General features: G+C 31.4%; 1 protein-coding gene across 3 annotated transcripts in view; it reads right to left on the reverse strand.

The window, feature by feature from the left end:
* Egfr (epidermal growth factor receptor) overlaps positions 1-12,571 on the reverse strand; it is a 266,434-nt gene that overhangs the window by 79,023 nt on the left and 174,840 nt on the right. For 2 of the 3 annotated variants that reach the window (XM_085820085.1, XM_085820082.1), the window contains exons 2-4: positions 11,084-11,537; positions 8,050-8,174; positions 4,123-4,333 (exon numbers count right to left, since the gene is read on the reverse strand). In XM_085820085.1, the coding sequence (XP_085676211.1) occupies positions 4,123-4,333; positions 8,050-8,174; positions 11,084-11,189 (442 nt within the window). In that variant the 5' untranslated portion in view covers positions 11,190-11,537. The remainder of the gene's footprint in view (positions 1-4,122; positions 4,334-8,049; positions 8,175-11,083; positions 11,538-12,571) is intronic. The other variant, XM_035359001.2, reaches the window with a different exon arrangement.

A 12,571-nucleotide genomic window follows, 5' to 3' on the forward strand; every position in this document is an offset into this window, starting at 1 on the left:
AAGAGTGCTGACACCGTAATGTATCTCACTAAATATGATTATTCACTAAACTAAAGACCTCATAATGGGTGTTCTGGCATCTCAATGAAGGCTGCATTCTTTTCTGCGCAAATTAAACTTAGTAAGGGTGCCCTTGATGAACAATTATTAACTTTTGAAAGGTGCCAGCACTTTTGTTGAAGTCATCTTGCCTAGTAGTCGAGCCGTAGTCAATAATATAGAAAACAAGAAACAGGTTGGATATTTTTGAAGGAGGTGATTTAAGAATTAAGTTTATGTCATTTATATAAACTTTAGTTTATGCAGCATTATGTCAGATATTAAAAACTGTACATTGAACGCAACCATCACGTTCATTGAAAGTGAATGTGTAGTTAGAATCTGTAATTTTTTCCCCAAAAACTTGTTTATATTTGTAAAATTAAAAGTGATACTAATACAAAAAATAATAAAACATAAATCTAATAAACCATATTTTCAAAGCATTTGTTCATATTCTCAGTCTGTTATCTGGAAATTATTTATGTGCAATTATTTGTAGTGAGATAATGTTTTACACTGTACATTATAAAATACAAGGTAGAAATCATTCTTTTAAGAGGAGTCACTGCAAGAAAAGGGTTCAGAATCCCTGGTTTAAATAGACATCAATGAACTCACCCTTGCAGCAATATAATACAACAGTACCTCGCACAGTCAGAATATTATAGCTAATTATAAACCACCAAAATAAAAACTGACAGCTCGGTGTACGCATCAAGCTCAGAAGAAAAAGCATCCTGAGCTTCGAAAACAAGACTCAAAGATGTTCAAGTATGCACTGCTCAAGCCCATTCATATGAAACAAACGAACAACAGGAAGCAAGACTAGAAAGCACCCAAAAATTCTGCTCAAGCCTATTTATCTGAAACAGACAATAAAAGGGAAGCAAGAGTGGCAATTGTTCAAGTACACACTGCTACAGCCAGTTCATCTGAAGCAGATGAACAATGGGATACAAGACTGGAAAATGTTCCAATACTCACTGCTTTGATCTAAATGAACATTGCAAACTGATTAAAATCTTGGTGCATTCTATTATGATTACAGTCTTCATCCAAGTGTAGCTGTTATGCATGTATCACTTAGCCATCAAACTTAAGAAAAAAGCACTAGTAATGTGCTACGTGGGTAGAAAAGTGAAAGAGCCAGAATTAAATTCACCACCTTATCAAACATGGTTTCAGGTGACCACAATCAAAACATGCAAAATACGCATAAAGAATAAATTTCATTAACAGAATTAAAACACAAACACTTTCTTTCCTTTAAGTAGCATTACAACGCATGCCAGGTAACAGCTAATTATTAATAATTCAAACTGTCTGGGAAACTGGTTCTGCTAATATCCCAGACTGTTTGAAACTGGACTAAATGAGTAACTAAATTACTAAAGTTAATTATTTTTTAACTAAATCACTAAAACTAATTACATTTTTTTAATTAAATTACTAAAATCAATTACGTTTTTATAACCAGAGGTGTAGCTAGGGTTTGCAGCGCCCAGGGACAACTAAATATTTTGTGCCTTTTTCTGTGTTTCGAGAATGGAAAACATTTCATTCTACAATTAGTAGCACCAATTTGGCACCCCTTGGATGCTGCGGCCAGGAACAGGTGTCCCCCATTGCCCTACCCTAGCTACGTCATCATTTACAACTAAATTACTTCCATTTTTATAATTCAATTACTAAAAATTATTAAAAAAAAACACTTTCTTTTTTAAAAAAGGTGTCAATAATAATAAAGTATTGCTGTCTCTGCAGTGTTTAAAAAAATACATTTACCTTTCATTCTGCTGATTTATGAATGTCTCAATTAAGAAATTTAATACAAAATGACAGATGTTGTAAAGTATTGGTTCAAACTAGCGGCCTCCAAAGCAATTTTATGTGGCCCGTAAATACATTTCAATTATATAATTTTGCGAATATGATGTTGCAAAGATTTCAAAATTTTAAGAAAGGTGCATTGATTTTAAAAATTTGAAATCCAATTTTACATTATTTTCATTATCATTAAAAATAAAACCCAATTACGCATTAGAAAATCTGAACTTATTAATTTAAATGCAGTACAGATCATATTCAAGGATTTGAAGATACAGACTTTTTTTTTTACTCACTAGTCAGACTTAGACTTTTTATTCGCACTTGCCAAAAAATAAATAAGCTCAGTTATGAATTTTTGCACTAAGAATAATCATTTTGCTTGGGAATGTATTTATATCTCAACAGCTTTTTTTCGCAGTTGAAATTAATAAGAAAAAACCTGATATGCCAACAAGCATCCACAATGTGTAATGAAGATAATTTTTAGTACTTTCCCTTCAATGCTTGAATATTACAAAAATTAATTTTGCACTTACATAAAAAACTGATAATTATTTACATATAAACATAAGTATTTTGATTTATATATTGAAGAAAAATTTTACAAATAAGAGAGCTAAACTAAATTGTCATTATTTATTCTCAAGTTGGAGTTTCACTTGGAAAGTTTTCTGTGAAGTTTCCAAAATTTGTTCATTTAATTTGAATTAAATAAAGTAATTATAAATAAAATAAATAAAGCAAATTAAATGCATTAATTAAAGTTATTTAATCATTGATTAAACATATAAGAATTATTTGAAATAAATTTTTGGTCTAAAATATTAGTATCTAGCTATTAATATGTTTGAATTACAAAATGTAACAAACAAAAGCCTCTTGCAGGTACCAAACTTTAGATTTCAAATCGAAAATAAATTTTAAAAAATTTCTTTGCATTATCATTAATTGTTTATCCATGTTATGATAAATATTTAGTAGGCGAAATTTACAATTTAGTAAAAATATTTGATATTTTATGGATAAAAAATTTTTCATTTTGCTAAAAAATAATCTGGTCCATCAGCTGTTTTCAGGTTGTGTTGGTCTGCGAGTAATTTCAGTTTGAATCCAAAATTGTAAAGCATTTTTGAACTACTGGCTGGCAAAAGAAAAAAAATAATTAAGTTTTACTTATTTTTCAATTAATTAAATGCTTTAATTAAGTTTTTCATGAGTAAGAATATAATTAAGTGTAATTAAATTTTCAATTTGTCTTAATTTTCTTTTCTTTCTTTTTTATAATAATAAGTTTTTTTTTCTAGTTATTATTTCAAAATATCCTTTTGATTTTCTCTGTTATATTTACTTTAAATTTTATTCCGAATTGTTTCAAAAACTCTTTTTAAGTTGGCAATAGCTTCCCTCGTTCTGAGAAGATCAGCAAAGAATTTTACGATTTCCACGAAAACAATAGGCAATGAGAAACGGTATCAGACCCCAGGTGCAGACACAACAAGAAAACATTCCTGTCACCAGAAGTAAATGACTCGTAACATGTTTCTTTTTCTCCCGGGAGAGGGGGAGGAGTTGCAAATACTTTTATTACTGAGAATGTATTCAATAAACGTTCGTTGAAGTGGAGGCACTTAAGAACAGGGTCATTTTGAGATATAGCTAAATGGCGCAAGTTAAAACTTACCTTAGGTTATCTGAGAGTAATTTAATTTCGGAAAATCACGATTGCAGCAAGAACATAACAAGTGAAAAGTACTCATGGATAAACTACCGGTAACTATTACAATAATTATTTCTGTCAAAGAAACCTACATAATAATATTAACATTACAATATCCGACGGATACTGAGCCGATATCTGACGGTAAAGCGCGATGTGTCTGGCTTAGTACCTTGTAAAGTCCAAAGGACACCTCGTATGAATGAGTTATTCGGCCACAATTCCCGAGAGGAATATCAGAGGAATGAAGATGAAGGGGCGAAGAAGAGGATTTTGAAAGATCGAGTACATTGGCAGTAGATCTGTTCGATCTTTCGAAATCCGAGCCTTTTGTTCGCCTACCTTCTCTATCCACAAGCCGAAATTGTAAGGTGAAATCCCGTGCTTGGAAGGTTTCTTGGATGTGAGAACATCCGTTACGCCCGTGTAGCTTAACGAAGAATCTACATAAAATACGTTTCAAACAATAAATGCAAGGAAAAATACAATGGATTAATACAACTAACGCCAACTATATATCATAACGTACTAACCTCTCAAAGATGGCAACTCCAGGTTGAAGATGTTGCTGAGGGTGACCATAAGGGCGAAGTCTTCGTCCCGCACGTTGAGTTTGAAGAGGTTTCTACCCCGGATGATCATCAACTTGGGTAGCACGATCCGTTGTATGTCCACATGAGATATCAAAACGTACCCCGTCACTTCTCGAATCTCTTGCAGAAAGCTGAGATCCAGAGAATCGTCCTGAAATCACAATATCATCATATAACATTTCCTTAGCCGTCTCAAGAAAATGAATGTTTAAACTACTTCAAAGCACGCATCGACTGTATGCGGCATATCTAACAACCTCGAAATGTGAAAGATCTGGAGATGCAAATTTACTTTAATACAGGATTCAGGTTAATTCTTGAAAGAATGAACTGATATGTTCATTGTTAGTTGTAAGAAAGATAATGATGCTTCATTCCGAAAGAATTCAATTTCGATTTAGGGTATAAAGACTCGTACATAATACTGAAATTGTTTTTAGGTATTTACGTAGGATCTCAACAACGTGAAAATATTGCCAAGAATGCAGTTTAGCGCCAATCGTGGATAAGCATGACATAATAGCACACTCATAACGCCAACGCTTTCGTACCATGAAATCCCGATTCATTCTCGATAAGTTGCGCTTTGTTTTTATGAACAAGAATATAAATTAACTGTTTTTGCTATACTTTTCCCTTTATATTTTGAAAAGCAAAAAAGGATTAAAATCTAGGACTTCTCTTCTACAGAAGAACAAGTACTGGATTATTTCAAAATTCGATTTTATCATAAAAAATGCATATTAATGAACACGATATGACCGACAAAAGAAGTACAATAAAAACTCGACTATTAGGAAAGCTTGGGAAATTCCGAATTTCGTATACGCGAAAAGTCCGCATAACTGAAAGTGTGAAAATACAAAAATGCTTTTCACTGCAGAAAAGCCAAATGAATAGAAGAAAAAATTTCCAGTCTAAAATTATAGAAAGAGTCATTTTATTTGTTATTGACTTGAATATCAAAAGCCTACATTTAAATTATGTAAGATGTCGAAAGAAAACATTAATTTTTCACGTTGTACTACCAGTGTTTATCCATTTTAATATAAATCACACTTTTCTCGATGTGACTCTACTGCATAACCGTTGAAGACACCTCCCAAATTTTTAACATTTTTTTCGAAATCCGATTGAAAAATAGCAATTAACTTACATCATTTTTCACAAAATTTAACAGACTTATCGAGAATTAATCGAGTTTACTCAGTGCCCACGTGTTACGTCACGCTTGTCCATTATTGGCGCTAAATCGCACTGTTTGGCAACGGCTTTTGTTTGATTCGAATCGCAGTCCTTTTGTGCTTTATATTTTCGGTTATTTGAGTTTTCCAGATAGCTGAATGCCGGATAGTCGTATTTTTATTATTACAGATTGAACAATCACCCATGGAGTAGGAAAAAAAGAGGAGAGGCCCTAAATGGTTTACCCCATGCACTGCCTCTTGAAGCAGTGGCGATCCCCTCTTGGAGACCAACATTCAGTCACTTGCCATTAGGATCAATGCGTTTTGACATGATCGGATGGAAACATTTTGTAATTACGTCGTAAATATGCGTATAATTGCATATATTTTCTTTTTCTACATATTTCAGAGTCCTTAGAATGTGAGAATACATTTTTAAACACTTTATTCGGAACAGAATGAAATGCTATACTTTTTCCAGAACAGTTTAATTTGAATAAAATATTTTCCCAAGTTTTCTTTAATTACGTTCAAAAAATAAAGGTAATTCGATTTTATTCGGTTAAGGATTACAAAAATTAGGACAAAAGTTTATTGCATTATTAATATTAATTAAAATTACGCATTATTTCTTTTCTATATACAGAGCTTTTTCCTGAAATACTTCCTCAAATATAAGATGATTTTTTAGCACGCATTTTTTTAATACCCACTCAAAGATCATTTACTGGTTCTCAGTTTCTCAGAGAAATCTTTTATCCAAGAGAGAGTTAATTGAGAATCCAAAACTTCGCCATTTTTTGATTATGATACTAAGAGCAAATATTGTAATATGCTTCAGTTAGCCATTCTTTGTCTATGAATCAGACCTGCGTGCGTTAAAAAACTAGCATGAACCTTGAATTTCCGAGAAGAAAAATTGTGTGTGGGAAACATTTAACAATCTGGAATCAATAAGAGGACCATTCACGATCGGACATCCTTGTTACATTACACAAATGTTTTCACCTCCAGCTATCACCCTGTTTTCAAATTCTTAGTAAGTTATCTTGATGATGTGGCACGTTCACATAGTCACATCATCTTGACCACACATGGTACTTCCGCCGAATTGGCAAATGTTTCTCTCTTCTGTTCCATTTGTGTAAAATTGTATATAATTTTACATAATTGTGTTTTTGCAAATGAAGTAAAAGTTAACTTATTAGCATACCTGTCGATATATTTATTAATTTTGATAGGGAATACAGATTTGGTGCTAGTTTCATTTTGACAAGGATTACAGGATTTGGTGCTAATTTCATTTTTTAGTGAACCCAAAGTGATTCTTTTTCAATTATATAAAAATAAAATGATGAGTTTAAAATGAGCAACTATTAAGCCTCCCCTCTAAAAATTTTTTAAAAGTATACGTTACAATGTTATGTGGAGGACAAAAAATTGTACTTTATTTAAAACAGTTTGATATTTGGAACATAAAAAAAAAAGTAGTGAATACTCTATCAAGGGCATCGAAAGAAGTATAAATTTTCACGCTTATACCACTAAGTTATAAGGAAATCTCCTCCGACTTTCATAATTCGAAAATGTAGAAACGCAGAAGACGCTTGCAAAGAACATAAAGTTCCCTGCAGAAATTTAATTCCAAGGTAGAGTGTTACCTCGATATATCTCGGTCCTTAATCCATTCCAGATCCTTGGACGTGTATCAAATAAGCTTCTCCAATAAGAAATAAATGAAAAATAATTCATATGTTTAAAAAAATAACAAATTCTAAAATACTAAAGCAAAATACATACAGCACATAAATGAAGCACTGCACGCGATGCTGTACGTAAATGTTTTTCTGCTATACAGATCAAAAGAATTTTTTTTTTTAACTTGCTCTAACGTCTTCAAATCTTCGTTTGGTAATCGATTTCAACGAACTTTCTTTCTCCTTCATAACGTAAGCCGATTTAAAACAGCATCTTTGTTTTACACGACTGTAGACACCGTCACACTCAGATGCGGTATGCAATAGCCAAGTTGTGGATATCCACACCATCTTCATACTTTTCAACAATTTTTCTTTCACCTTATTGGTGTTTCTTTCATTGTTTGACTTTTCTCATTAACTTTCCTAAAGCTCAATTTTTAATGAAGTTAGAAAACAATTACGAGAAAAACACAAAATCACTCGAAAACTGAGAGCCGTAGCTCGGGTTGTTTAGGGGATAGTAGCAAAAAGCGCAATTATGTTCGTGGACAATCGCAGAAATGTCTTGAAAGAACTAAACAAGGATAGCTGACCGCAGTCGTGAGTCGTCGAACTGGAGTCGTATTCCCCCAAAAATATATCATATACATAGCAAAACCTTTCGCGTCCAAACAGAACTTATACCAAGTTGGACGTATTTCAAACGGACGTATACCAGGATTCTACTGTATTTTCTTTCTTTTTACATAAGCCTTCGTGGTATAATTGCAAGTACCTCCGATTAGAATAAGGGAAAACCGGAGCTCGAATTCTGGCGAGGCAATTACACATATTTCATGTTTCCTACTCCTAAATAAACATAATAACGCAACAGGTTGTGCTACTACATTTTGGAAACAAAAAAAAGTCTTCCGTGACTTTTTTTCCGAATACCTTTTAAAACACATTTCGAAAGAACAAAGGATCGATGACTTGCTTACCTTCAACCACGTCAACTCCAAGTTGCCATCCACGTAAGTGCAGTTTGTATATCTATCCCTGAGATTCTGATAGTGATGTTCCCTATTCGATGGAACCGACATCCGACCTGATGTCCCGATACAAACTGCAATGGAAAAAAACAAACATTCGGGCATTTTGAAATTATATTGTCACACTTTCAAGCAATCAGAAGCCACACTGGAAAGAGAGAAATTAAAAGCAAAGAAACATTCTAAATATTACAGGCATACCTCGTGTATGCCTGTAAATAGCTTTTGATGCCCATTTGTCGCCCTTCTCAATGCACATCAAAAATCAAATAAATAAGATGTGAGAATGATGTATAGAGAAATAAATAAAAGTTAATTTTTTTCAGAACGGTAGGGATTCTATTAAAAAAAAACAGACAGTGTGGGATAATAAAGGCTTTCAAAATTCTAAAATTAAGGAGATTATTAATTACTAAAGTCACGCAGTTATATGCTGCAACATATATATATATATGTTGAATATATATACAGTGTCTCAAAAAAGTGATGGGACACTTGTGCTTTACAAAAGGAAACTGCAATAAAATAAATTTTAAAAACATGTAAAATTTTTTGTGGGTGTGTTTCATACTTAAATTTAGTAACAATTATTACATAACATACATTTTCTCAAAATATTAAAATATTAATTTAATAAAAATACAATTGTTAAGAACGGAGCAGAAACTGGCTCACTTAAGTGATGGGACACTATGTACTATGCAACAAAAATCGTCTGAAGTAAGCAATAAAAATATCTTTTTGGGTATTTATTTTTACTCAGAAGCAATTGCCAATAATTTATAAAATGGTCTGCAGTATTTCTCTCCAGTTTGTTTTGGAATTTTTGTGTTTTTTAGCTCTGTGCAGCCATGAATGCTAAACGAAAAGAAACTTTGCCTGGAATTCAAAAATTAGTTATTAATTTGCATATTGAACGTGGAAAATCTATTAGAGAAACTACTGAAACAATTAACTTCAGTCATTCAACAGTTTTCAGTATCATTAAACGATATAAAAAGAATCATATGATTCAGGATAAAAGAAGACCTGGCCGACCATCAAAGCTATCCAATGGAATAAAGCGAATTATCGTTAGAAATATTTAAAAAAAATCCAAGAATGAGTGCTCCTAAAGTTGCTGCTGATTTACAAGCATTATATGGAGTAATTGTTAATTCTGAGACTATTAGAAGAGTAATTCGATCTACTGGATATCACAGTAGAGCAGCCAGGAAAAAATTCTTCGTAAGTGAAAAGAATAGAAAACTCAGACTGGCTTTCGCAAAACCCAACATAAATAAGAATTCTGATTACTGGAATGAAGTTATATTTGCTGATGAGAGTAAATTTAATATATTTGGTTCTGACGGTAGAATCTTGGTGTGGAGAGAAAACCCAGGGAAGAATTTCGCAAACAGAACTTGGTGCCAACAGTAAACATGGTGGAAGAGGAGTTATGGTATGGAAGTGTGTGTTGTCCGCTGGAGTTGGTAATCTTGTTTTTATTGACAGTATAATGGATCAGTACAAGTATATTGACATTTTAAATCAAAATTTGAAATCTTCAGCACGAAAACTGAACCTTCATAACGATTTTAAATTCTACCAGGACAATGACCCCAAGCACAGTGCATTGAACGTTAGACTCTGGCTGCTGTATATCTGTCCTGAAATAATAAAAACACCCCCACAATCTCCCCAATTAAATCCCATAGAGAATATTTGGCAAGAATTGGAATCAAGAATTCGCAAACACACCATTTCTTCAAAACAACAATTAAAATCGGTGCTTCAAGAAGAATGGGGTAAAATCACTCCAGAAATCACAAAAAAATTAGTTGAATCCATCCCAAGAAGATTAAATCATGTTTTAAAAGTAAAACGAAATCCAACAAAATATTAAAACCTTTTGAAAAGTAAAATTTTTGGATAAATATTTGATGGAAAAGTAAGTGTCCCATCACTTAAGTGAGCCATTTTCTGCTCCGTTCTAAACAATTGTATTTTTATTAAATTAATATTTTAATATTTTGAGAAAATGTATGTTATGTAATAATTGTTACTAAATTTAAGTATGAAACACACCCACAAAAAGTTTTACATGTTTTTTAAATTTATTTTATTGCTGTTTCTTTTTGTAAAGCACAAAATGTCCCATCACTTTTTTGAGACACTGTATATATATTATTCCAGAATCATATATATATATATATATATAATAATTTATTTCCTAAACAGTATTGATTAATTGATTATATTATCTCCTAAGTTTAATTAAAGTAGAATTATTTTAATAGATCATACAACATTATATATATATATATATATATATATATATATATGTATGATTCTGGAACTTTCCAAAAAAATATAGTTTAAGGGACTCCACAAAAAATACTCGGCTTTTCATACCCGCAGATAAAAAAATTTAAAAATTAAAAAAAAAGGGGAGGTTTAAGGACCGTTTTATTTTTAACGGTTCCACAGTAAAGGAAAAAATATGGAAAGTTTTCGGCCTTCAGAAAGATATATTTTAAGTATATTTAATCAAAATTTATCAAATTCATTTAAGACTTCTTCATGTCAGTAAATTTACCACTTTTATTAATTAAATTATCTCTTGGTTGTAGATACATATACATAATTTAAAAACTTTAAAAAATATTATAATTTTGGGGGTTCTACAAAAAAGAAATATATATATACATAAAATGTTCCGATTTCCACAAAAAAAGGAAATTACATTAGCAAAGGTTCTACTACAAAAAAAAAAAAAAAAAAAAAAAAAAAAAAAAAAAAAAAAAATCAGACTTTCAAGAAAAACAACTATAGTCTAAAGACTTTTACAAAAAAAAAAAAAAAAAAAAAAAAAAGGTGTTTGCTGTATCGACAAAATTTAAAGAAGCCCTCTGTGGGGAACAAAGGCGCAATAAAACGAAATATGCCTGTACAATAATATTTCAAAGTGATGCTTGTACAACAATAACAAAAAGATACAGACTTTTCCCTTTTGCGGGATTATCCTTCATAGGCGATACACGACAGAAATTGAAGCTCACGATGATGACGACAATCCACAAAACAATAAATAATCTTTGGTTTTTCATTTTAGCTGCCTGCAGCCGATAAAACACTCTATAAGCATAATAGTTCCATCGCGCGATAATTCTTTGGCAAATAAAAAACAGGATAATTCTTTAAGAGCAGTGCATATTATATGCAGTACCGTCTCCACTTTTTGATTTTGTTTACGCCATCTTTAGCAAAACAGAGTTTCAACAGGAACATAAAAAAAGTCATTTTTCATAAATATATGCTCTTCAGCATGTTACACTTTCGCAGAATTTCGTAGAATAAGACACAACTGCATATTTGACCAAATCGTTTGCACTGCATTCCAGTGTGAGGACTAGTAAGTTTCCATCGTAGATCCTTCTTGGAATTTTCTTCTTTTCCTGAAACGATACAAAAATTATTAATTTTTCCATGAAGACATTAATTTGATATTGAAACATCAATAAGACATTCATTTGATAAATATATAAATAAAAACCAAACGATTTTGCCCCTATGGCGTTCGAAACATCTTCTATTAGTGCCAAATTAATATACTATATTATATACGGTGTCTATAAAGCAATATACGATATCGTCTGAAAAGTAAACATTGGACAATATGATATTTCTTTGCGTTCTGAGTATCCATGCATTATTTAGAAAGCGTTTCGACGCAAAAGTCATAAGCCTTAAATCCATCATAAGCGTTATAAATGTATAACTTAACGTCCAAAAAGCAAATTTGCGGTGTTACAAACGTTTTAAAAATAAGTGTTATAAGTTATAAAAATAAACGTAAAAAGAAAAGAAGAGAAGAAAATAAAAAGGGGAACATAAAGAAAGGGGGAAAATGCAGTCATATGGTTTTGAATTTCGATATTAAAATATGCAATACATATATGGAACTTTTTAATTTCAACATAAAAAATGCAATAGATATATGTACGTATCTCTCTTTGATTTCGATACACACAAATAAACAAAAATTGAAAGCTTTCAGATTTTATATTGAGCCTAAAGGGGCGTTTTTTAAACGTTTTGTGTGTTACATTTTTTTATTAAATATCATGTCCCTTAAGCCATAAAATTCAATTCTACAGCAATATCACAAAATAATTTTAAAATGCGCATATCTTTAGGATTTCCGATAAGACAGTCGGTTTGTATGGTCGATACACATTGGTTTTGGCATATTTTGCCCAGCTAGTTTTTGCAATTTTCCATTCTGTTATTATTATTCTTATTATTATATTTGCAAAAATATGCAAGTGGTACCATTCCGAATTGAATATGAAATGAATTTTAAACGCATTTTTTTATTTTATTTTAATTTCCATTATTACTGCCGCTTACTGCTATCAGAGCGTAATTGTATTAGATTTTGAATTTTTTTTTTTTTTGAACTTTGAATTTATCCATATATATATATATA

Source organism: Stegodyphus dumicola, chromosome 1, assembly GCF_044657685.1.
Source record: "Stegodyphus dumicola isolate Sdum_Otavi_A_Nest chromosome 1, ASM4465768v1".
Classification (NCBI taxonomy): Eukaryota; Metazoa; Arthropoda; class Arachnida; order Araneae; family Eresidae; genus Stegodyphus; species Stegodyphus dumicola.